This window comes from Astatotilapia calliptera, chromosome 1 (assembly GCF_964374335.1).
Source record: "Astatotilapia calliptera chromosome 1, fAstCal68.1, whole genome shotgun sequence".
Classification (NCBI taxonomy): domain Eukaryota; kingdom Metazoa; phylum Chordata; class Actinopteri; order Cichliformes; family Cichlidae; genus Astatotilapia; species Astatotilapia calliptera.
The window spans coordinates 1,495,878-1,520,572 of record NC_137422.1 but is presented as its reverse complement, the minus strand read 5'-3'; the positions used below and the strand labels follow the sequence as shown (position 1 = coordinate 1,520,572).

The 24,695-nt window shown below is 42.4% G+C and overlaps 3 protein-coding genes across 4 annotated transcripts in view; 2 read left to right on the top strand and 1 right to left on the bottom strand.

Moving 5' to 3' along the window:
• Positions 1-1,801: 1,801 nt before the first annotated feature.
• On the top strand, positions 1,802-5,375 carry mesd (mesoderm development LRP chaperone). Its single transcript, XM_080299229.1, has 3 exons — positions 1,802-2,005; positions 3,390-3,618; positions 4,668-5,375. Exons 1-3 carry the CDS (start codon positions 1,846-1,848, stop codon positions 4,933-4,935), a joined length of 657 nt encoding a protein of 218 aa, XP_080155355.1. The 5' UTR covers positions 1,802-1,845; the 3' UTR covers positions 4,936-5,375.
• Positions 4,779-24,695, bottom strand: part of cemip (cell migration inducing hyaluronidase 1) — a 156,418-nt gene continuing 136,501 nt past the window's right edge. For both annotated transcript variants that reach the window (XM_026185444.2, XM_026185371.2), the window contains exons 27-29: positions 14,447-14,604; positions 14,132-14,232; positions 4,779-11,738 (exon numbers count right to left, since the gene is read on the bottom strand). In XM_026185444.2, coding sequence (XP_026041229.1) covers positions 11,611-11,738; positions 14,132-14,232; positions 14,447-14,604 — 387 coding nt within the window. In that variant the 3' untranslated portion in view covers positions 4,779-11,610. The remainder of the gene's footprint in view (positions 11,739-14,131; positions 14,233-14,446; positions 14,605-24,695) is intronic.
• Positions 17,081-24,565, top strand: LOC113016453 (uncharacterized). Its single transcript, XM_080303962.1, has 3 exons — positions 17,081-18,237; positions 18,348-23,446; positions 24,074-24,565. Exons 1-2 carry the CDS (start codon positions 17,081-17,083, stop codon positions 23,146-23,148), a joined length of 5,958 nt encoding a protein of 1,985 aa, XP_080160088.1. The 3' UTR covers positions 23,149-23,446; positions 24,074-24,565.

Genomic DNA, 24,695 nt, shown 5'->3' with positions numbered 1-24,695 from the left:
AAGCACCTGTAGCTCACTGTTCTTGTGATTTGGTGCTGTGTAAATAAAACTGAATTGAATTGGTTCGATCCTTGGCTGCTCCAGTCTGCATGCCAAATATCTTTTGACAATATACGGAACCCAAGTTCCCCTCTGATGCATCCAAAAGCACTTCCATATAGAAGTGCTTGCATGAATGGGTAAATGAGGGAAGTTGTATAAAGTGCTTTTACTCTACAGGTAGAGTAAAAGCACTTTATACAAAAACCAGTCAACTAGATTACAAATCCAAGATCACTTATTCTACAGTAATAGTTGTGCACTGCACATGCATCACACTCCCATCACCAACAGGTGTTTAACACAAGTCCCAGAACTGCTCCTTAATAAATGTCCAGCTATTAGAGGGGTGGGTGGTGTGGACACTCAAGCCTTTTTCAGATTTTGTAGGTGGCACTGTTGGGCCAATTTGTAACATCCAATGAAAAGAGTTAACCTGAAAAGTTCACATCACATTCAAGGTGCGTGCTAAATCTCACGACCTTTTAAGCTTTCCAAACCCCTCGATTATCATGTCACCAGGGTGCACCATTAAATAAAAACAAATTTCATGTCAAAGCATCATTAAAACCTGATGTACATAAACTAAACATACGGTACACTAAAACCAGCTCCTTAAGGCTTTTCATGTCCAAAGTTCAAGTTGCTCAAGTGTAACCACCTTGAAGCTATACCTCAAAGTGTAAAACATGATATTTTCTGTGCGTACTAAGTGGAGATGTGATGATTGTTAAACACTCCAAATAAAAAATGTGTTCAGGGGCACACCCTTATCACAATTGAGAAGATTGAGCCAGATTGGACACGGTATTATAATAAAAATGTCATGGCAAATGATTGAAATTTGCTGTGGCGCCACAGATGCACCCTATAGCCCAGGTCTGTAGTGTACACTGAACAATTATTCAAGATTCAAAAGCTTTATTGTCAATACAGCAGTATACAAAGTATAATCAAATGCTGTTTCACCCCAAGCCCCCTATGGTGCATTTATGAGTATATAAAAGATATATCTCCAAGAGATATACAACTAGGAATTACAAATAAATAATAGGCTAAGTTTCGGTAAAATTAAGGGATAAAAATATATCAATTACTAACTATACAATACTATAATGATAACTATACAATACTGCCTGTACGATAAACAAAGGCAGGACAGAGACAATACAAAGTGGGTTGTGCAGTGTAATTGCATACCATGTTCAAGTTATTGTCAGGATATTATAGACGAGACAAAGACATGTGCAAGATGCAAAGTGTGCAAATATAGTATAGTATAATTATAATATAATTATAACGTTTATTGAATGAACACTTTGAAAATAGTAAAATCGGCACCAGTTTTATCTTCAATTCAAAATATTGGACTTCCTGTTTGGTTTGATCAAGGAGCCCAGAGGCTTTTTGTCCCTCTTAGCTTGTTATATGTGTACATTTTTCATTCATGTAGCTCAAACTACGTGTCCGTCCGTAGTACTTCATTATAGTCTGCATAGGTGGCGCTCTAGAGCCATTTTCAAATGTCCCAAACAATAACGTATCTGTGTATTTGAGCACGTTAAGGCCCCGGAAAGTCGATTAATTTGCCTGAAAAACAATAACAATAATAACGATTAAGGGAGCAGTGCTCGGTAATAATAGTAGACTGTAGTAGTCCTCCCGGTGGGTCCCCCCGGTGGGTCCTCCCGGCTTTACTTTGAAATTCTCCACCGGTCTGCAATGCCGGCCGGACTCTTTTGACACGCCCCTCTCGTCTTGTGACCGGCAGACTTCACAGCCAATCACAGGGTACCATCTGGAAACATGGCGTCTGGCTTTCTGTGGAGATGCGCGGTGCTTGTGCTCTGCACACACATGCTTTGTGCTGTAGAGACCGAGACTAAAGCAAAGGCCAAGAAAAAGAAGGACATCCGAGACTACAATGATGCTGACATGGCACGGCTCCTGGAACAGTGGGAGGCAAGTTTTCCCGTCCACAGCCTTCAGATGTTAGCAGCTGTTAGCCGCTGGCTAGGTGTCGTGAGCCCAGCTAAGTCTGAGTGTTTAACTGATATATTGGTGGAAGTGCTAGGGGTTACTATTAGATGCCGGACTCTTTCGTCGCTACAGAAAGACTAAACACCACAGTCATTATAAGAGAGAGACGTGGCACACATTCCACAGTGGGAGAGATGCGGGGTATTCTTTCCAGAGGAAGTTGTTTTAGTTTAAACTCCACAAGAGGTTATTATAATTTCACTGGTTAATCAATACATACAGTTTTTTTGGTTCCGGTGATCCTTTTAAAATGTTTATTTATTTTTCAAAAGCAGTTTTTCCTTTTCACTGTAGCCAAGTGCTTGCTCATCATTTGATTGTTGGGGTTGTCCGTTATTGTACCTTTACCTTACTGTATTAAGCACCTTGAGGCGACTGCTGTTGTGCTTTGGTGTTAAATAAGTCAAACTGAATTCAAAGTAAGCCAGCAGTCTGATAGCAAAGTGCTCTGTTGAGTGATATGAAGTTATCCACATTGTAAAGACTGAGTGTATAGATGGCCTGTAAATGGTAAATGGCCTGTATTTTATATAGCGCTTTACTAGTCCCTAAGGACCCCAAAGCGCTTTACATATCCAGTCATCCACCCATTCACACACACATTCACACACTGGTGATGGCAGCTACATTGTAACCACAGCCACCCTGGGGCGCACTGACAGAGGCGAGGCTGCCGGACACTGGCGCCACCGGGCCCTCTGACCACCACCAGATATAGGTTAGCTTAAGTATATGATTGTCTCTTTTGCTTAGCTTGATTTTATTGTCAGTCCTACTTCTCAGAAGGAGGTACCTCCTACTTTCAGTCTGAAATGATCACTAAATGATACAATGAGTCATCATATTTCCGAATATTCCGTTCGGTCTCTTTTAAACCAGTTATTTTAGGGATAAAAAACATGAATTAAAAAAACAAGAGTGCCATTTGTTTAAAATAAAAAACAAAACTCAACATCATCTAAATATTTGTGTCTAGAGTGCAGGGGTGGGGGAAGTCCAGGCCTCAAGGTGCCCTGCAGGGTTTAGATCTCACCCTGGTTCAACACACTGAATCAAATGATTAGTTCATTACCAGGCCTCTGGAGAGCTTCATGGCATGTTGAGGAGTTAATTTAGCCATTTAAATCAGCTGTGTTGGATCAAGGACACATCGGCCCTTGAGGCCTGGAGTTTCGTCCACACATGCTATAGTGTAAGAGTGGAAAGTATAAAATAGATTCAAACGAGTGAGACGCAGTATTAGCTGCTGTTTCATCTTAAACTGTTGTCATGTGTTTTGTTTTTTTCTCTCCATGTGGTTTAATAGGCAGACGATGACATCGAGGAAGGTGACCTTCCAGAGCACAAAAGGTCTCCTCCTCCCATCGACTTCTCTAAGGTGAACCCCTCCAAACCAGAGGAGCTGCTTAAGATGTCCAAAAAAGGTCGGACTCTGATGGTTTTTGCCACAGTTTCAGGAGATCCTACAGAGAAAGAGACAGAGGAGATCACAGGCCTGTGGCAGGGCAGCCTTTTCAATGCCAACTTTGATATTCAGAGGTATTTCCTTTCTGACCTTGTTTCGTTTTTTGTTTCTTGTTGTCGTTTGCGTGGGAGTGATTTCTATTTGTAGAGCAGTAACAAACAAACTGTGTTCACTGACAGTCATTTTCAGAACAGTTTAAGAGCCCATTCTGTGATACTGATCAATACTGAAGCATGCATTTATTTATTTTTTATTCCAGAATTATCATCACTCTGCCCAATTCATCCCACAGATGTAATATTATCTACAGCTACTCTTAGTACCATTGATGTTAAGTTAGACTCTTTTTCTCCAATTGATCTTTCTGAGTTAGCTTCAATAATTACTTCCTCCAAACCATCAACGTGTCTTTTAGACCCCATTCCTACAAAACTGCTCAAAGAAGTCCTGCCATTAATTAATGCTTCGATCTTAAATATGATCAACCTATCTCTAATGATCGGCTATGTACCACAGGCCTTCAAGCTGGCTGTAGTTAAACCTTTACTCAAAAAGCATCTCTAGACCCAGCAGTCTTAGCTAATTATAGGCCAATCTCCAACCTTCCTTTATATCAAACATCCTTGAAAGAGTAGTTGTCAAACAGCTAACAGATCATCTGCAGAGGCTTATTGAAGAGTTTCAGTCAGGTTTCAGAGCTCATCACAGCACAGAAACAGCTTTAGTGAAGGTTACAAATGATCTTCTTATGGCCTCTGACAGTGGACTCATCTCTGTGCTTGTCCTGCTAGACCTCAGTGCAGCGTTCGATACTGTCGACCATAATATCCTATTAGAGCGATTAGAACATGCTGTAGGTATTACAGGTACTGCACTGCAGTGGTTTGTATCATATCTATCTAATAGACTCCAGTTTGTGCATGTAAATGGAGAGTCCTCTTCACACACTGAGGTTAATTATTTTTCCTTCCCACTGTCGCCAAAGCTCTTGCTCAGAGCGGGGCGTCTAATAGTTGGGGTCTTTGCATTATTGTAGGGTCTACCTTACAATACAAAGGGCCTTGAGGCAACTGCTGTTGTTATTTGGTGCTTTATTAATAAAACTGAATGTTTCCTCTTGTAGGTTCGTGGTGGGTTCCAACAGGGTGATCTTCATGCTGCGAGATGGTAGTTTTGCCTGGGAGGTGAAAGACTTCCTTGTGGCTCAAGAGCGCTGCGTAGATGTTACTGTAGAGGGACAGGTGTTTCCAGGGAAGGCTGCCAACAAGGATGATGCCAAATACAAGCAGCAGAATGAGGTCGACACTAAGAGAAAGAGCAAGAAGAAAACGGAGAGCAAGAAGCCTGATTTGGAGGGAAACCGTGCAAACTCTCTGAAACAGGAGCTCTGATGAGTTTGTGAGTTAGTAATTAACCTTGTGGTCTCATAAATGATGCTTCCCACATCGACTCTGTGAGCAGTGAACTGGTGAGGGCCCACTGGACCACCTGGAGATGTGGAGGGATGAGTGAACTAATGAATTCTGATGGGTAACGTCACCTTCACTGCTCAGCTGGAATCGTCACTCTTTCAGATCATTTTCAATGGAAGCCATATTGATTTCTGTTAAGTCATCACCAGATCAAAAGGAGCACATGCATTTATTGTTAACAAGGTACTCCACATGAGCACTGTCAAACATTTAATCCTTTGTATCCATGATTGGTTGTGGAATAATTTTTGTGTGGTGCAGGCATGGAGGCACAGATCTCACCGTCCTGTCCTCGTGTGTTTGTAGCATCCACATTTTCTATTTGATTTGATGAGAAAATAAACTTTTGATATCTTTGACTTCCACTGTGAAAACATTGCATTCAGTAACAAGTGCAGACTTGCTTTCGATTGAGAGGCATGCGTGCAGATATATACAGCAGCGGTCCCCAATCCCCGGGCCTCGGACCGAGTCGTTTGGGTCGGATATTCCCTGGGTCTTTTCCTGTGTTGTAGTTGTGTCTTATTTTGAAAGAAATATTTATGCATTGCCATGGCAACCAGAAAGCATTAAGGGGCAGAGAGAAGGATGTTACACTCAATGTTGTGGGCGCATTTCAGGAGGATGCTGCTAACAAAGTAACACAATTACACATTGTGTTCATTATTATGTTTACAAAATCCCAGAGTCTGTCTTGGTTGTATCATTTTATTTTGTTGTTTTTATCTGCGACACCTGTGAAAATATTGTCTGACAGTAAACTGGTCCGTGGCACAAAAAAGGTTGAGGACCGCTGATGTTCAGTACAGCCACGTGATGCTGCTGCTGATACCAGCATAAACAAACACAGCTGAACTTGAAACCCAAGTTTTAGTAAAGCTACTGACAGTACATTGTAATTAAAGCTTTGGCCAACAGGGGGCACACAAGCTTTTTGTGTAGGTATAGATGCAGTGGATCCTAAAAGGCATCAAGCTGTCACTGGGTGAGAGGCAGGTTGTGTACATATCTGTACAGACTTTATTCACAAAACAGGCTAAAATTAGCAGAAGTGTAGGGATGTCACATGGATGGTGCAGCTGCAACTCAGCTATTACATATTACTCTTCAGTAGAATTATTGTGGTCTTGATCTTAAAATGTGCAGTCACTCTGATTTTGTGTTTTTTAAGCAGTAAAATTATATTTTGTTCATCCCAGTATTGTATCCCAGTTAACGTCCACTGCTGTGGTTGCTAGTCACGCTGGGGTCCACTGTGTTGGTTTAATCAGGGACACAGAGATGTGCAGACAAACTGTCTTTATTTATGTGCAAAAATCCTCAAAGAAATTCAGAGTCATGGAGTTTCATCACCTTAGCCACTTATACAACACATCCATTTGGTATACAGTTAAAACAAGGCAACTATACCAGGAGTCATAGGCATGTATGCAATAAGTGGACCTATGATGGTTTTTGTTTCCTACATCCAGTATACATACAGGACAGTAATAACATTACAACTCAAAACAAGTCCCTCGTAGATTTACATCAAGAGTGTCTGTACAATAAATAAGTATAAAATATATCTCTTAGCAACCTGTGGATCTTTAAAAACACATACACGCATACAAAACGCTAAATTACTGCTACAACCTCCGAAAAAAGACCAGCTATTTCGGTAAAGGGAGAAGAATCGTTTTTTCTGGTCACATTGGAATCATTTTGAAGAGGGGGGAGCGACACATTTAAAAACAACCTGATTAAACATTCAGTGGACTGCTCAATTTCATCTTTTATATCTTTATGGGCTTCTTGCTGGTTCATTCCAACTGACAGGCAGATGGATCGCAAACACTGACGAAAACAAAAGAACCCAAACCATCAGCAGAAGACTACATCACAATATCAAGTGAGCGAGTGCTCGGAATGCAACAAAGCAAGTTAACCACCAGCTGGGATGCAAACCAGGAATGTTTTTGTTTCTTCTCTTCTGTTGTTTAAACGGAGCAGAACATTAGACTCACTTAACTGTTGCACATCACAGGATGATTAATTATGCACATGCATCACACATGTGCTTGAAAAGACAACTGAAACTTAGTATTTGCTCCAGAAACTGCCTAGTAACCGTGGCTGACATGAAGGTCTGCTGGAGAATTGTCCAGCAGTTCATAATGTACACATATCAACCAGGCTACAAAGTACCGGACTGTATCCAAGTACCTCCTGTCCTGTTAATAGAAGGACAGTTGTGTTGTTTGTAATCTGGCTTTAGTTGCCATGTGCATATATTAAGAAATGATCTAACTGAAAAGCATCAGCTTAATCTGAATGGCACCTCACCTGATAACACAAAATAGATGCAATTCATTCAGATTTATGTATAGCTCAATTACAGACTTCCATATCGGCCCATATACAGGGAGTGCATAATTATTAGGCAAGTTGTGTTTTTGAGGAATAATGTTATTATTGAACAACAACCATGTTCTCAATGAACCCAAAAAACTCATTAATATCAAAGCTGAATGTTTTTGGAAGTAGTTTTTAGTTTGTTTTTAGTTTTAGCTATTTTAGGGGGATATCTGTGTGTGCAGGTGACTATTACTGTGCATAATTATTAGGCAACTTAACAAAAAACAAATATATACCCATTTCAATGATTTATTTTTACCAGTGAAACCAATATAACATCTCCACATTCACAAATATACATTTCTGACATTCAAAAACAAAACAAAAACAAATCAGCGACCAATATAGCCACCTTTCTTTGCAAGGACACTCAAAAGCCTGCCATCCATGGATTCTGTCAGTGTTTTGATCTGTTCACCATCAACATTGCGTGCAGCAGCAACCACAGCCTCCCAGACACTGTTCAGAGAGGTGTACTGTTTTCCCTCCTTGTAAATCTCACATTTGATGATGGACCACAGGTTCTCAATGGGGTTCAGATCAGGTGAACAAGGAGGCCATGTCATTAGTTTTTCTTCTTTTATACCCTTTCTTGCAGCCACGCTGTGGAGTACTTGGACGCGTGTGATGGAGCATTGTCCTGCATGGAAATCATGTTTTTCTTGAAGGATGCAGACTTCTTCCTGTACCACTGCTTGAAGAAGGTGTCTTCCAGAAACTGGCAGTAGGACTGGGAGTTGAGCTTGACTCCATCCTCAACCCGAAAAGGCCCCACAAGCTCATCTTTGATGATACCAGCCCAAACCAGTACTCCACCTCCACCTTGCTGGCGTCTGAGTCGGACTGGAGCTCTCTGCCCTTTACCAATCCAGCCACGGGCCCATCCATCTGGCCCATCAAGACTCACTCTCATTTCATCAGTCCATAAAACCTTAGAAAAACCAGTCTTGAGATATTTCTTGGCCCAGTCTTGACGTTTCAGCTTGTGTGTCTTGTTCAGTGGTGGTCATCTTTCAGCCTTTCTTACCTTGGCCATGTCTCTGAGTATTGCACACCTTGTGCTTTTGGGCACTCCAGTGATGTTGCAGCTCTGAAATATGGCCAAACTGGTGGCAAGTGGCATCTTGGCAGCTGCACGCTTGACTTTTCTCAGTTCATGGGCAGTTATTTTGCGCCTTGGTTTTTCCACACGCTTCTTGCGACCCTGTTGACTATTTTGAATGAAACGCTTGATTGTTCGATGATCACGCTTCAGAAGCTTTGCAATTTTGAGACTGCTGCATCCCTCTGCAAGATATCTCACTATTTTTGACTTTTCTGAGCCTGTCAAGTCCTTCTTTTGACCCATTTTGCCAAAGGAAAGGACGTTGCCTAATAATTATGCACACCTGATATAGGGTGTTGATGTCATTAGACCACACCCCTTCTCATTACAGAGATGCACATCACCTAATATGCTTAATTGGTAGTAGGCTTTCGAGCTTATACAGCTTGGAGTAAGACAACATGCATGAAGAGGATGATGTGGACAAAATACTCATTTGCCTAATAATTCTGCACTCCCTGTATATGTCAGAGTGCTGTCTCAGTGCTCTGTGAAAAACTTTGTAACCAGTTAATTTTATACTGCTCTCCTTATCCAACCATTAACTGTCCCAGTGACACATGCAAACAAGTATGAAATGAGTTCCAGTTATTTTGCAAGCAGTCATGAACCTCGGAGGGAACATGCTGTTCAGCTGCTACACCAAATGTGCAGATCAAAAACTGGCTTGTCTGTTAGTCTGATGACAATGTGCTGTCAGTGTGGCTGCTGTTGGGATTTAAACTAGTATCCTGTGTCATCCTGTCTTTGAAATGGGAAACAATCATTTGGTGAAAGAAGAACTTGTTCTTAGTTTTTGTGTTCCAAACGACTCCTAGAACTGCAACTGTAGCAGCTCACAGCTGTCTTCGTCATGCAGTTATTTTAAAGCCCATCTGGGGACAGAGCTCTAACTTTCATTTCAACAGCTGCAAAAAAAGTCCTCATCACTATACAATTAATGTTTTTTGAGTGTACAAACAGGTCAAGACAAAGCCTTCAAGAAGAGACTGACCTAATGATGAGTCAAAGTTTCCCATTTTACACTTATCAATGACTTCCACCTTCAAGTGCGTGTTTTCATTTACTTTCTGTACTCGTTGGATGACCCATATGGGTCAGATTTAAAGATTTTAGCTGGGTGATGAGGTACATGAGCACAATCCCCAAATAACGCTCACACGTGTGGCTAGTTTTAGCAGCGATCTACAATTTGTGCTGTTTTTAAAACAAACATTTCAATATCAAGTGCAAATAATAAGACAGTTTTTTTTCACTACAGGTTGAAGACTGATTTCTGTGCTAAAGCTCAAATCTGTGAAAGATTTAATTAAGATTTTTGGTTGTGTCAGAGACCTGATGACCTTTAGTAAAGGGAGCCAATCCCAGCTGCTGGGAACAAACGTGTCAAAACACTGATTGTTAGTCCTAAAATTGGTAAGTGCCAAAAACCTGTTCAGGATTAAAGTTGGAGTCTGGTTGTGCTTTAGCCGTATGGAACAAGCACGTTTTCAGAAATGGTTAGCTGTTGCTGTCCCAATCAAATCTTATAGATGCATTTTGGCCTCACAATGCCTCTGTTACAAGCTTTTCCTCTTGTACAGGAAAACATCCTAAAAAAGGCGTGACTGTTAGAGGTTAACTGCAGTTGCTCTCTTAACATCTACCAGGTTTGCAAAATCCAATGGTGACTTTAGCCAGCAAGCTAGCATTATGTAAACAAATCAATGTTGTTGGCAGTGTTCTGTCAGAAAAAAAGATTCAACAGTGACCATCATCATCTATCATCACCTATTAATATTTTTCTAGAGACACTTGCGTAGACACCATTGGCTGTTCTGAGCTACTGCTGCCATGAGCTGACCGCTAACATGGCTGCCAGAGAGGGTGTTATCACCTGACAGTTCATCCCAGGCAGTGCTAGCTCTGTGAGGGGTGCCTCCACCTTTTACATACTTTCACATCATCCTTTCTCATAACCAAACACAGAATAAGCACCACATGATCCTGGATCAGTGGCTCGGAGCAACTGACTGTAGTGTGCATGTGTGTGTGACTGTGCATTTATATTAAGGAGTTGATAGTGGACTTCCGGAGGTGCAGAGAAGTACACACCCCCATCACCATCAGCGGCGCTGCTGTGGAGAGAGTGAGCAGCTTCCGGTTCCTTGGCGTACATCTGGCTGAGGATCTTACGTGGTCAGTACACACAAACAAAACAGTGAAGAAGGCGCAGCAGCGCCTCTTCTTTCTCAGGAGACTGAAAAGATTCGGCATGAGCCCCCGCATCCTCAGGACCTTCTATCACTGTGCCATTGAGAGCATCCTCACTGGATGCATCACCACCTGGTATGGCAACAGCACCGCCTACAACTGCAAAGCTCTCCAGCGAGTAGTGCGGTGCTCTGAACGGATAATTGGAGGTGAGCTTCCCTCCCTCCAAGACATCTACAGGAAGCGGTGCCTGAGGAAAGCGGGGAGGATCATCAAGGACTCCAGTCACCCCAGCCATAAACTGTTCAGACTGCTTCCATCAGGCCATCAGACTGCTGAACACTTCATAGACACCTCAGCTTCACTACTGGAACTTCAACATTATGCACTCCATACTGTACAGTAATGCCACTGTTTTGCACATATTCAACTCTGTATTTTTTTATATATTTTATTTTATTGTTTACTCTATTTAATTTGTAAAATATGTGTACACACACACACACACACACACACACACACATACACACACACACATACACACACACACACACACACACACACACACACACGCAGAAAAACATATTTAGTATACACATCCAGAAATGCATATACTGTATGCATTTATATATATTGTACATATATTTGTTAGTTTCAGATTTAGCCATTGTTATATTTTGCTTGTTTACATTATTGTATTTTGCACAACTCTGTTCCTTGTGAAGCTCGCACACAAGAATTTCACTCACATGTACCTGCACATGTGATGTGACAATAAAAGTGATTTGATTTGATTTGATTTGATTTGATTTGATTTGATTTGATTTTGTGGGGGTGTTGTGTTTCAGTATCCAGGCCCAAATGGTCACTTGGCTGATCCTCCCCACTCTGACTGCCACTCATAGCTTCATCTTGTGGATCACAGGGATGGGCAAAACTTGATGGATCTTGGCTTGTTCGCTGTCCGCCTCCAGATAGACCCAGTCAGGGTGGAAGGAGCCCTTAAAGCCCACAAATGCCAGCTTATCTGCAGAAAAGCCAGATGACACCAATAAAAGAGACATAAGTGGAGTACAAGTGGGATTCCACAGGATGTCCTAAAGCTGATTACTGTTTCTAACAATTCCTATAGTTTTACACTTTCTGCTTTCATTAACTTAACCATCTAGAGTATTTTTTTTAAAATCAGTAGTATTTCCTCATTCCTCAAAGAAAAAGTTAAACTTGTAGCAGGTGCTTATACATTTGCCCTACAACTGCTCACTTCATGCTCTCCTTCATTGAAAAGGACAGATTTTATGCTTCTTTGATAGAACAACTTCTGGCATAATTCAGTATTCACTGTTAAGTCTGTGATGGAGTGCTGTCCTGGATTGGATGCAGTGGATCCGGTAAAATTCTTACACTCCCACTTCCATGTTTCACAAAGAGTTCTGATGCTAAATTGAAGTGTTTTCTCTAAAGAAGACGTCTCATTCAAACAAAGAAGTTCTATGTTGGTCTCATCTGCAGAGATGGGCAGTAACGCGTTACAAGTAACGCGTTATTGTAATCTGATTACTTTTTTCAAGTAACGAGTAAAGTAAGGGATTACTATTGCAAAAACGGTAATTAGATTACCGTTACTTTCCCGTAGGAACGCTGCGTTACTGCGTTACTAAAACCGTGATTTTTTGCGAGAATGTCTCACGACAGTGACGTAAGCGAGTGCGACGTTGGTGACAGCAGCTGTGTGCAGATCAACAGTGGATCATATATGGAGTGCAGAGAGAGTATGAGCGTGCAGTGTTTAAAGCGTGGAAGTACTGACCTTACTTTGAGTTTGATTCCATAAAAAGTGACAAAAACATTAGTGTCCGCTGTGCGTGGGAAGAAAACTTCTTTTTACAGCGAAAAAACCCCTAAACTTCCAACAAGCACCGAGTAGCTACGACGTGATGGGAAACTCACAGAGAAACTCGCGGATTCTTCCACTGACCGCGGCACACCTGCACCAGGGTAAACCTCCGCCTACCTCAGTCCTGCTTTACAGGTGAAAATAGAGCAACAGGACCGCTGAGTCTTTGACTTTATTTATTTTCTGCTGTGTTTTACTTGCATCTATTTGAAAGACTGAGTGTAAACACAAAAAATATTTTATTTTATGTGCTGGAATGTGCAGAAAATAAGTTTAAATGTTAAACTAATTTCTTCCAGTCAGAGAATGTTGCAGATAATTAAATGTTTGCTTGATGCATAAAGTTAAAAGATTAAAACTAATAAAACAAGTTTAAAAAAGAGACTTTTCCATTTGATTACATTTTGTATGATGATTATGTAGAAAAAGTAGAATTGGGCTGAAAGATCTATCGCTTTATGGTAAATGGTAAATGGCCTGCATTTGTATAGCGCTTTTCTAGTCCCTAAGGACCGCAAAGCGCTTCACACTACATTCACCCATTCACACACTGACAATGACAAGCTACATGCTTTATCTCCTATTCAGGTTGTAAATCGTGTTTTTAAAAAGTAACTAAGTAACTAAGTAATTAATTACTTTTGTAAATAAGTAATCAGTAAAGTAACGGGATTACTTTTGGGGGAAGTACTGATTACTTTTTTCAAGTAACTTGACCAACACTGCCCATCTGTAAACAAAGAAGCCTTTTTGGCCCGATGTGATCTTTTTGTTTTTGAATAGCAGAGCTTTCTCTATGCAGCCATGAACATTAGTCAATATTAGAGAGACTAGTTGATTAAAAGTTACTGTGCCTGATGGGTAAGGAAACAATTAACTACTCATGCCATGTAATAGAAGTTTTCCATCCTGTTATTTTTATTTGTGGCATTAACGATAGATAAGATCGATTAGGCAGCCATGCTCCAAGAAAGAACAGTCTATACCAGGGGTAGGCAACTCCAGGTCTCGAGGGCTGGTGTCCTGCAGGTTTTAGATCTCACACCTGAATCAAATGATTAGTTCATTACCAACTTCAAGACATGTTGAGGTCATTTAGCCATTTGAATCAGCTGTGTTGGATCAAGGACACATCTAAAGCCTGCAGGACACCGGCCCTCGAGGTCTGGAGTTGCCTACCCCTGGTATATATAAATAAAATTTTTACCAATTTTAAAAGTTGGCAGGAGAAACCAGTGCTACCCCTCAGCCTCTGAGCAGACCCACCTACAGTATCACATTCAAAATCCTACATCTCAAGTTATCACATTCACGAGACTTTTGGAACACTTACTCTGACCTTGATGTCAAGGTCACTGAGATAGTCGAGGCACTTTCAGTATCAATTTGAAACTCCTACGTTGGCTCGTTCTCAAGTTATTGGGTGTCCACACCACCCGCCCACTCAGCAGGGTGATGGCAATACTCCATCAGCCTTTACAGAGTAAAAAGACAAGATAATAGAATAAGCACATAACAGCTACCTTTCAAACGGACGCTTTTCTCTGCGCCAAGTTTCCCCAGGACTTTGGTCCAGGATCCTCTGGTAACCAGGCGACCCTTGGATGTCATGAGGACAATTGAACTAGTGAAAGAGGGAGAGACACATTGATTGATATTTTAATGCAGCAAAATACATTTTTTGATCTGAAAAGCATTTAGATGAGTTTAACACACAATGTCAATGTAAATCAATTTTTGGAGGTCCTTTTATGTCCCCAAAGGACACAGTCTATCAGAACATGAAACAGCAATGTACCTCAGGGTGTTTGTCAGTGTAGGTGGAGAGAGTTTCTTACTTGTCTCTCAGTCCACTGATGTAGTTGTCTATCTCTGCAGGAATTCCCTGGAGGATGGAATTCCTGAAGCCTTTCGTGTCCACCACCTTCCCATCATGCCCATCAATTACTGTCAGGTGCACTCCATCTTCAGGTTGGTGCAACGTCTTGCCATTTACCTGTCACAACAGAGGCAGCCAATCACACTGCAGCTCCGAGATGTGTTAAGCCAATAATTTCTTTTTCACCTTTCTCTTTTGACTCCATAAGCATATACCGCTCCGTACATTACATTATTAGTCTTTAATATGTGTCTCTCTTTGTCTCTCTGCTCTTTTTCCCCCGAACCCCCAAACTATCGCAGAACATGACTGTCCCTCCCTGAGCCTGGATCTGCTCCCCCATGAGGGGGCTGATTGTTGGGGTTTCTACTGTATGGTTTACCTTACAATATAAAACACATTGAGGTGACTGTATTCAAATGATCACTTTAAGGATGTGACATCACAGAGCACCAGAGTTGTACAGCCTATCAGAATAAGTAAAAGGAAATGTAACCCATGTGAAATACAGGGCTGCAAAATCCCTTTTTGTAATCTAAGGCTATAGCCTGTTATTGTCACAAGGGGGCGCTGTGATGCAGTCTTGTGTTCTGACGACCTTGCGTCTAGTGCGCAGGAAGTATTACCTCTCTCTTCCTGTGAGATCTTCCCTCTGATGGCGGTCAAGTACGTGTCGGAGCGCATGGAAAAAGTATCTTGGTATGCAATACTGCAACCCGGTTAATGAGACCAGATTGTTTTACGTATAAATGCTAATAAGGTACTCTTTTATTAGGCCCCGAACTCTGACCACAAAGGGAATAACGTCTGTCAAGTTATTTGTGTCTGAAAATCCCGGTGAGTCACGTGCTTTCGTTAGCTACCTGTTAAGTTAGATAATGTATTTCACTAGCCGATTCAGCTCAGAAACCTTTGAACAAAAACCAATCGGGAGCTATGAGAATCTGGCGTGTTGTTTCACTTCTCCTGTTGTTCTTTACAGTGTGTTATAAGTGTTGAATGCTTTGAGCTAAACGATGCCGATGCTAGATGCGATGCTAGCTGCTAATAGCTGTTAGCCACCCCACCCCGCTGAAGCCATATTCCGATCGGGGAGGTATTCAAGTAGAAGCAATAGCTCTGTTTATATTAGAATGGTTATGTCTTAATAGATATGAGCATATTTCAAGTTTAATAGTATTTGCACTGAATTAAGTTACATTTTCTTGTAAGCCTTAAGGATGAATGTCACTTTCATTGCTATGACTGTTTACATTACAGTTTAAGCTGCTGATGTTCTTTGTTGTGATATAATTTTGATAAAATTGTTGATACTGGTACAAACAAGTTACTGTAACTCTTGTAACTTGGTAAAGCTAAAGGGAATGCCATTTGTGATTAATACATTTGGAAAAGAAGTTAATGAGCTCATGTTAAGAACACAAAATGGGAAAAGAAATTGATTGTTCTGCACTGTTTGTGTAGATTGGTTTTTTTGAACTACTAGAAGGATTCTGGAGAACCACTGACGGCGAGAACAGCCCAAATGAGATCCTGGATGATCGTGAAATGGTGTGGCCAGCCATGCGATCGGATTGTGGGATTTGCCTGAGAAACTGATTCAAGCAACCCTGGATTACAGATAAGCCCTATGCACTACTTTTCCTACCCGGATAATAGGGTCTGCACACTGACAATTCCCCTACAGTACACCTGTTTGGGTTTTCAACGACTTTAAAGGACAATTCAGACTGGACAATTCAAACTTCACAACAGGAACACTTTAATCTGTTTCATTCATTCCAAAGAGCTCTGATACTGTTCAGTATAAATCTTCCATTTAAATGTCTTTATTTTGTTTTGTTTTACATGTATTCACCTTTAAAAATGCACTATTAGTGTGCAATTTGGGTTATTGTGTTGTATATGTGTATAAATGGTACTGAGGCAATAAAGGTCCCAGTTATTCACTTCCAAGCCAACTCCTTTTGTGAGTCTCCAAAACAAAACCTCCTCCTGAACCTAGAAAGATGTCTAGGGTCTCTATTTGAAGTGAGAGTGTACTGGTCCTGAGTAGAGGCGCTACACAAAACGTGGCGAGCCAGCCAGGAGGTTTAATTCCTTTTATTTTGGAAGTTGAGCAACTGGTGCTTTCATGCCTTTTGGGTCAAATCATTACAATTGTCCATGACATTCTGGGTTGGAGCAATAAGACAACATGGATGTAATCCAAAGTGAAGGTGTCAAAGTACCTAACTCTGTCCTAGTAGGAGGGTTAACAGGCGATGAGGTTGACAATGAGGTTATTGATTACTTAGGGCAGTTTGGTTCTATTGGAAGAGTAATCAAAGTAACTAGCACAGAGGCACAGTTTAAAAACACAGCCATTGTGGAGTTCCAATCAGGTGAACCAGTCCAGTTCCTTAAGGATAGCTTGCCTTGCAAAAGACAAAGCCGTAACCCAAGTGTTGTCCATCATATCCAGCTTCTGTCTGCGCTGTATGCTGCAGACAGGGGTTCATGTTTAACCCATTCTTACCTAACTGAACTGAAAGGGCTTGCTAAACTGAGTGGTGCAGATTTTGAGAAGGTTTTACTAGATGAGCTGGCCAGAATGAAGAAGTCCACTGAGAGTGATCCCGCAGTTGGGCCAAATGTAACAGTGCCTAATCAGAATCTGCAGCTCACTAGTGACACAGACCAAGATGAACCAGCCATCATAGAGCATCAAAGTCCTCTTAAACTGGGCAGTGATTTAACCCACTTGCCTGAGCATGACTCTCACTCATCCTCTCCAAGTGTAGAAGTGACTCCCTCGCACAGAAAAACCACTATCTACTTACCACCTGAACAGCTCACTACACCTGAAGTACAGAGAGTAGTAGTTGAGCATGTCATTAAGAACAATGAAATGCCTTCTCAAGGTCATGCAAAGCTCAGGCCCTTCTCGGGGAAAACCCCTTGCTCTACTTTCGAAGCTGATTATGATACGTGGCGCAACAATGTTGAATTCCACCTCATAGATTGTACCATATCTGACAAACATATGGTAAGGAAAATAGTTGAGAGCCTTCTTCCACCAGCTGCTAACATTGTAAAGCACCTTGGTCCTAACGCTTCTCCCCATGACTATCTCAGCCTTCTTGACTCAGCGTATGGTACTGTTGATGATGGGGATGAGCTTTTTGCCAAATTCCTGAGCACAAACCAGAACTCGGGTGAAAAGCCTTCTGCCTATTTACAGCGGTTGCAGATAACCCTGAGTAAAGTCATTAAAAGAGGTGGCATCACTACAAATGATTCAGATCGCCAACTGCTTAAACAGTTTTGTAGAGGTTGCTGGAACAACAGCTTGATCACAACCTTGCAGCTTGAGCAGAAGAAGGACAAGCCACCTTCATTTCCAGAGTTGCTCCTCATGCTACGTACTGAGGAGGACCGGCAAGCGGCAAAGTCCAGCCGAATGAAACAGCACTTAGGCATTTCTAAACCTAAGGCACATTTGAACTCCCTTGAAGTAGGAGAGTATGTCACTGATGATACAGACGTATCAGCTGTTAATGATAGGCTAGTGCCTTTTGATGCACATAAGTTAGAAAGGAAACTTGCAAAGCTACAAGCCCAAGTGGCTTCACTGAAAGCATCAGCTATTGACAGTTCAAGCCAGAACTCTGACAAGCCAAATAAGAAAACCAAACCTAAGTTCAAGATTCTTCCTAAAGAGAAATCTGACCCAAGTGAGACTAAGCCCACTAAGAAGCCACGCCCATGGTACTGCTTCAGGTGCGGCGAGGATGGTCATATTGCTCCCTCTTGCAGCAATGAACCAAACCCTGAACTAGTTGAAATGAAACGTAAGGAGTTCAACCAAAAACTACAAGTCTGGGAGGAACAGAATATGTCAGCTTTAAACTAAAATCAGTTTCTGGGGAGGGACTACCAGGAACTGAAAGTAATCATGAACGTCCCAAACCGGAACCTCAGAGCAAAGTATCTTCTCTCTCTTGTGCAGCACGACCCCAGATTAGGTTACCCAAGGGACTTGTAGGACAGAAATGTACAGCAAATGTTACCGTGTCGGGAGTCAATTGCAGTTGTCTCCTTGACACTGGGTCTCAAGTGACCACAGTGTCCGCTTCATTTTACAACACCAATCTTTCAGAACATCCCATTCAGCCTATCAGTGGCCTGGATGTTGAGGCTGCTAGTGGCCAAAATGTTCCTTACTTGGGATACATACCCATCAGCCTTAAGTTTCCAAAAAGCTTTATTGAAACTGAGCCTGAGGTTTCTAGCCTTGCTTTAGTAGTACCTGACTTACGCTCTAACTGTGACTTGCCTGTGCTGATTGGGACAAATGCACTTGATGTTCTGTACGACGAATATTGTCAAGGTAAAGATCCCAATGATTTGTCGTCGGTCTATGGCTACAGGCAGATCCTCCGTACACTCAAGGTCAGGAGAGAGATAAACCTAGCCGGAAACGATGGCTTTGTAACTCTTAAGGGCAAGGTGCAACGCGTAGTACCAGCTCAAGGGAGGGTCCTCCTTGAAGGCTGTGTCAGATCCAGCAGTGCTGGTGAATGTGCCATTGTTGAACAGCCAACGACATCCACCTTACCAGGGGGAATTTTTGTGGAGTGCTGTCTTGTCACTTTGCCCAAGAAGCATCCTCATAGGTTACCTATATGGGTGAGAAATGAAACTGAGCATGACGTAACACTGCCTTCTAGATGTGTCATTGCAGAGCTCCATAGTCCTGCAAAGATATATGACGAATCACCCATTTCAACCAAAAATGATGACACTGTGAAATGTTGTAATGTTACTGCACAGCCAGTTGATGAACCTGCTCACCCAGATTTGACATTTGACTTTGGCAATTCTCCCCTCCCGCAGGAGTGGAAAGAGAGGGTTACCCAGCGTCTAAGTGCCTATGCTGATGTTTTTGCCCAGCATGATTTGGATCTTGGACATGTATCTAAAGTCACACATCACATAAACTTAAAGGATGAAGCACCCTTTAAGCAAAAGTCCAGGCCAATCCACCCAAATGATTATGAAGCTGTGAGGAAGCACTTGCAAGCACTCCTTGATGCAGGAGTAATCCGTGAATCAGAGTCCCCTTATGCTTCACCGATTGTGGTGGTTAAAAAGAAGAATGGAGAGGTCCGTCTTTGTATTGATTATCGTAAGCTCAATGCGTTAACAATACGAGATGCGTACGCACTTCCAAACCTTGAAGAGGCTTTCTCAGCCCTTGCTGGATCCAAATGGTTTTCAGTAATGGATCTCAAGTCTGGTTATTACCAGATTGAGATGGAGGAATGTGATAAGCCCAAGACAGCTTTTGTGTGCCCCTTGGGATTTTACGAGTTTAACCGTATGCCCCAGGGGATCACCAACGCTCCCAGCACCTTCCAGCGCTTAATGGAACGGTGTATGGGCAGCCTCAATCTGAAAGAAGTTCTGGTGTTCATAGATGACATCATCGTGTTCTCCAGCACTTTGGAGGAACATGAAACCAGGCTTCTACGTGTCCTTCAGCAACTGAGAGAATATGGGTTGAAACTTTCTCCCAAAAAGTGCTCCTTCTTCCAAAGTTCTGTGCGATACCTAGGACACATCGTGTCTACCAAAGGTGTAGAGACCGACCCTGAGAAGGTCAGAGCTCTCAAAACCTGGCCAAGACCCCAGACGCTCAGTGACCTCAAGTCTTTCCTAGGTTTTGCAGGGTACTATCGACGGTTTGTGAAGGACTATTCAAAAATTGTCAAACCCCTGAATGATCTTACCAAAGGCTACCCACCATACAGGAAGGGCAGGAAGGTGACACCCGGTCCTAGCGGATACTTGAACCCTAAAGAGCCTCTTTCCAGCCGTTGGACACCTGCTTGTCAGGAAGCTTTTGAGGTAATCATAGAGAAACTGACATCAGCTCCAGTGCTTGGCTATGCTAACCCAAAATTACCATACGTCCTCCATACTGATGCGAGCACCTCTGGGTTAGGGGCAGCCTTGTATCAAGAACAGGATGGTGAAGTGAGGGTTATTGCCTACGCAAGTAGAGGACTTTCACCCAGTGAAAAGCGGTATCCAGCTCATAAACTGGAATTTCTTGCATTAAAGTGGTCCATTGTAGAGAAGTTCCAAGATTATCTCTACGGGAACACATTCACGGTTTTAACGGACAACAACCCATTGACCTATGTTTTGAAGTCAGCCAAGCTCGATGCTGCCAGCTACCGCTGGTTGGCCGCTCTCTCCACCTTCGACTTTAATATTAAGTATCGTGCTGGTAAGAGCAATCAAGATGCAGATGGCCTCTCTAGGCGGCCACATGATACTGTGGATGATGACTATGCTTCTCTTGAAGAAAAAGAGCGAATGAAACAATTCGCTTCCCATCATCTCTCTTCATCTCCCAACAGACAAGATGTGACAGCTGACACATTCAGTGTCTTGTGCCACCGTCATCTCTTAGGTGAATCTGACAATAGCCTACCTTCTATCACTTTGGTAGAGTCCCTTGCTCTACATACCGATGCGGTGCCAGACGTCTACGCAGATGATGGAACATTAGGTTGTTCTGTCATACCTACCTATAGTGAGGTAGAACTCCAACAGCATCAGAGGTCTGACCCAATTATTGGGTATGTGGTCAACATGTTAGAAAATGGAGGTGAAGCAAATTCCAATCCGAACTCTGCATCCTTAGAGCTTAAACTAATGCTCAAAGAGTGGAAACGTTTGGAACTGAAAAATGGTCTCCTCTACAGAACCCGCAAATCAGGTGAAAATGTCACCTTTCAGCTTGTCGTCCCTGAGTCTTTAAGGTCCACCATTCTCACTTGCCTTCATGACAACATGGGGCATATGGGTTTGGAAAGAACCCTCGACTTGGTTAGGTCAAGATTTTATTGGCCTAAAATGGCAACTGATGTAGAGAGAAAGATTAAGTCTTGCGGACGTTGTGTTAGAAGGAAGACCCTTCCTGAAAGAGCAGCACCTCTTGTGAGTATCCAAACAACCCGTCCCATGGAACTCGTATGCATGGACTATTTATCCTTGGAGCCTGACAGTCACAACACCAAAGACATTCTGGTCATAACTGATCATTTCACCAAATACGCTGTTGCTATGCCAACAAAAGACCAAAAGGCTACAACAGTTGCGAAGTGTCTTTGGGAGCAGTTTCTGGTGCATTATGGTTTTCCTGAGCGCCTGCTTAGTGATCAGGGCAGGGATTTTGAGTCCCAACTCATTAAAGAGCTCTGTGCCCTAGCTGGTATCACGAAGGTGCGCACCAGTCCTTATCATCCACGGGGAAACCCAGTTGAACGGTTCAACCGAACTCTTCTTGGCATGTTAGGAACTCTACGAGACAAAGAGAAAACTCATTGGCGCGATTATGTGAAACCACTAACTCACGCCTATAATTGCACCAAGAACGAGACCACTGGGTTTAGCCCATACGAGTTAATGTTTGGTCGCCAGCCGAGGCTTCCCGTGGATATTGCATTCTGCCTGCCAGTTAAAGATGGCTCTCCTACATCTCACTCTCAGTATGTGAGAGCTCTGAAGGCTCGCCTTCAAGAGAGCTATCAGATCGCTGCCAAAAACTCTCAGAAGGTTGCTGAACGGAATAAACGCCGTTTTGACAAAACTGTCAGGGAGTCAACTTTGGAGAAAGGTGATCAAGTGCTAGTGCGGAACCTGCGACTTCGGAATAAACACAAACTTGCAGATAAGTGGGAGTCAACCATGTACAGAGTGGTGGAAAAGATGGTAGACCTACCTGTGTATGTTGTACAGCCTATGAATGGAGATGGTCCTATTCGAACTCTTCACAGGGATCTCTTACTCCCTTGTGGTGACTTATCTGAAGCTGAGGAAGTTGACCAGGTCAAGCCAAAGAGTTGCAGGCCAAGAACGAGGCGCAGTCAGCCTCTGTTACTGGAGGAGCAATCAGAATCTGAAGACGACTCACCTGTCTATCCTAGGCAGTCTTCTGTCATTCCTGGAAAGTTGGTTCAGGTGTTTGAAATCCCGAAGAGACGACAGCAAACAGGAAAAACAGTACCGGAGGGTAGTTGTATACCAGCTACGCCAGCAGACTGTGTAAACCCTCAGCCTCAGAATGAGCCTTGCAGAGGCAGCTCCCCTTTGCTGCCTGCAGAGCCTGTAGGGGTACCTCCTGAAGTAGCTGAAGGAGAGGAGCCAGATGTTGTGGCTGAGCAACACCCTACTGAAGACGATGTAACTTTACCAACTATGACTAGTCAAAAATCAGCTGTGGCCGAAGACAGCATTGATGTACCGTCCATTGATGTAGAGGCTCCTATAGCTACGGAAATCATTGATCTGAACCCACAAACCCCTGAGGTAGCTCTGGAGCATAAGGAAACTGTTGACAGTGGAGAAAAAAATGACCATGTTCGTAAGTCAGAAAGGACACGTCGACCACCAAGGCGCTTCCATTATCCTGAGTTGGGAAATCCCTTAATTTCCTTTGCGCAGAGCCTCATAGAGAGCTTTAACCAAGCACTTTATACAATAGGTGACTATGAGAGTTCATCTGTAGACCACAGCGTGACGCATGAAGGGGCTCATGCTGGGTCAAAGGGGGAGGGTGTAACCCATGTGAAATACAGGGCTGCAAAATCCCTTTTTGTAATCTAAGGCTATAGCCTGTTATTGTCACAAGGGGGCGCTGTGATGCAGTCTTGTGTTCTGACGACCTTGCGTCTAGTGCGCAGGAAGTATTACCTCTCTCTTCCTGTGAGATCTTCCCTCTGATGGCGGTCAAGTACGTGTCGGAGCGCATGGAAAAAGTATCTTGGTATGCAATACTGCAACCCGGTTAATGAGACCAGATTGTTTTACGTATAAATGCTAATAAGGTACTCTTTTATTAGGCCCCGAACTCTGACCACAAAGGGAATAACGTCTGTCAAGTTATTTGTGTCTGAAAATCCCGGTGAGTCACGTGCTTTCGTTAGCTACCTGTTAAGTTAGATAATGTATTTCACTAGCCGATTCAGCTCAGAAACCTTTGAACAAAAACCAATCGGGAGCTATGAGAATCTGGCGTGTTGTTTCACTTCTCCTGTTGTTCTTTACAGTGTGTTATAAGTGTTGAATGCTTTGAGCTAAACGATGCCGATGCTAGATGCGATGCTAGCTGCTAATAGCTGTTAGCCACCCCACCCCGCTGAAGCCATATTCCGATCGGGGAGGTATTCAAGTAGAAGCAATAGCTCTGTTTATATTAGAATGGTTATGTCTTAATAGATATGAGCATATTTCAAGTTTAATAGTATTTGCACTGAATTAAGTTACATTTTCTTGTAAGCCTTAAGGATGAATGTCACTTTCATTGCTATGACTGTTTACATTACAGTTTAAGCTGCTGATGTTCTTTGTTGTGATATAATTTTGATAAAATTGTTGATACTGGTACAAACAAGTTACTGTAACTCTTGTAACTTGGTAAAGCTAAAGGGAATGCCATTTGTGATTAATACATTTGGAAAAGAAGTTAATGAGCTCATGTTAAGAACACAAAATGGGAAAAGAAATTGATTGTTCTGCACTGTTTGTGTAGATTGGTTTTTTTGAACTACTAGAAGGATTCTGGAGAACCACTGACGGCGAGAACAGCCCAAATGAGATCCTGGATGATCGTGAAATGGTGTGGCCAGCCATGCGATCGGATTGTGGGATTTGCCTGAGAAACTGATTCAAGCAACCCTGGATTACAGATAAGCCCTATGCACTACTTTTCCTACCCGGATAATAGGGTCTGCACACTGACAATTCCCCTACAGTACACCTGTTTGGGTTTTCAACGACTTTAAAGGACAATTCAGACTGGACAATTCAAACTTCACAACAGGAACACTTTAATCTGTTTCATTCATTCCAAAGAGCTCTGATACTGTTCAGTATAAATCTTCCATTTAAATGTCTTTATTTTGTTTTGTTTTACATGTATTCACCTTTAAAAATGCACTATTAGTGTGCAATTTGGGTTATTGTGTTGTATATGTGTATAAATGGTACTGAGGCAATAAAGGTCCCAGTTATTCACTTCCAAGCCAACTCCTTTTGTGAGTCTCCAAAACAAAACCTCCTCCTGAACCTAGAAAGATGTCTAGGGTCTCTATTTGAAGTGAGAGTGTACTGGTCCTGAGTAGAGGCGCTACAGAAATAAAACTCTTACAGAG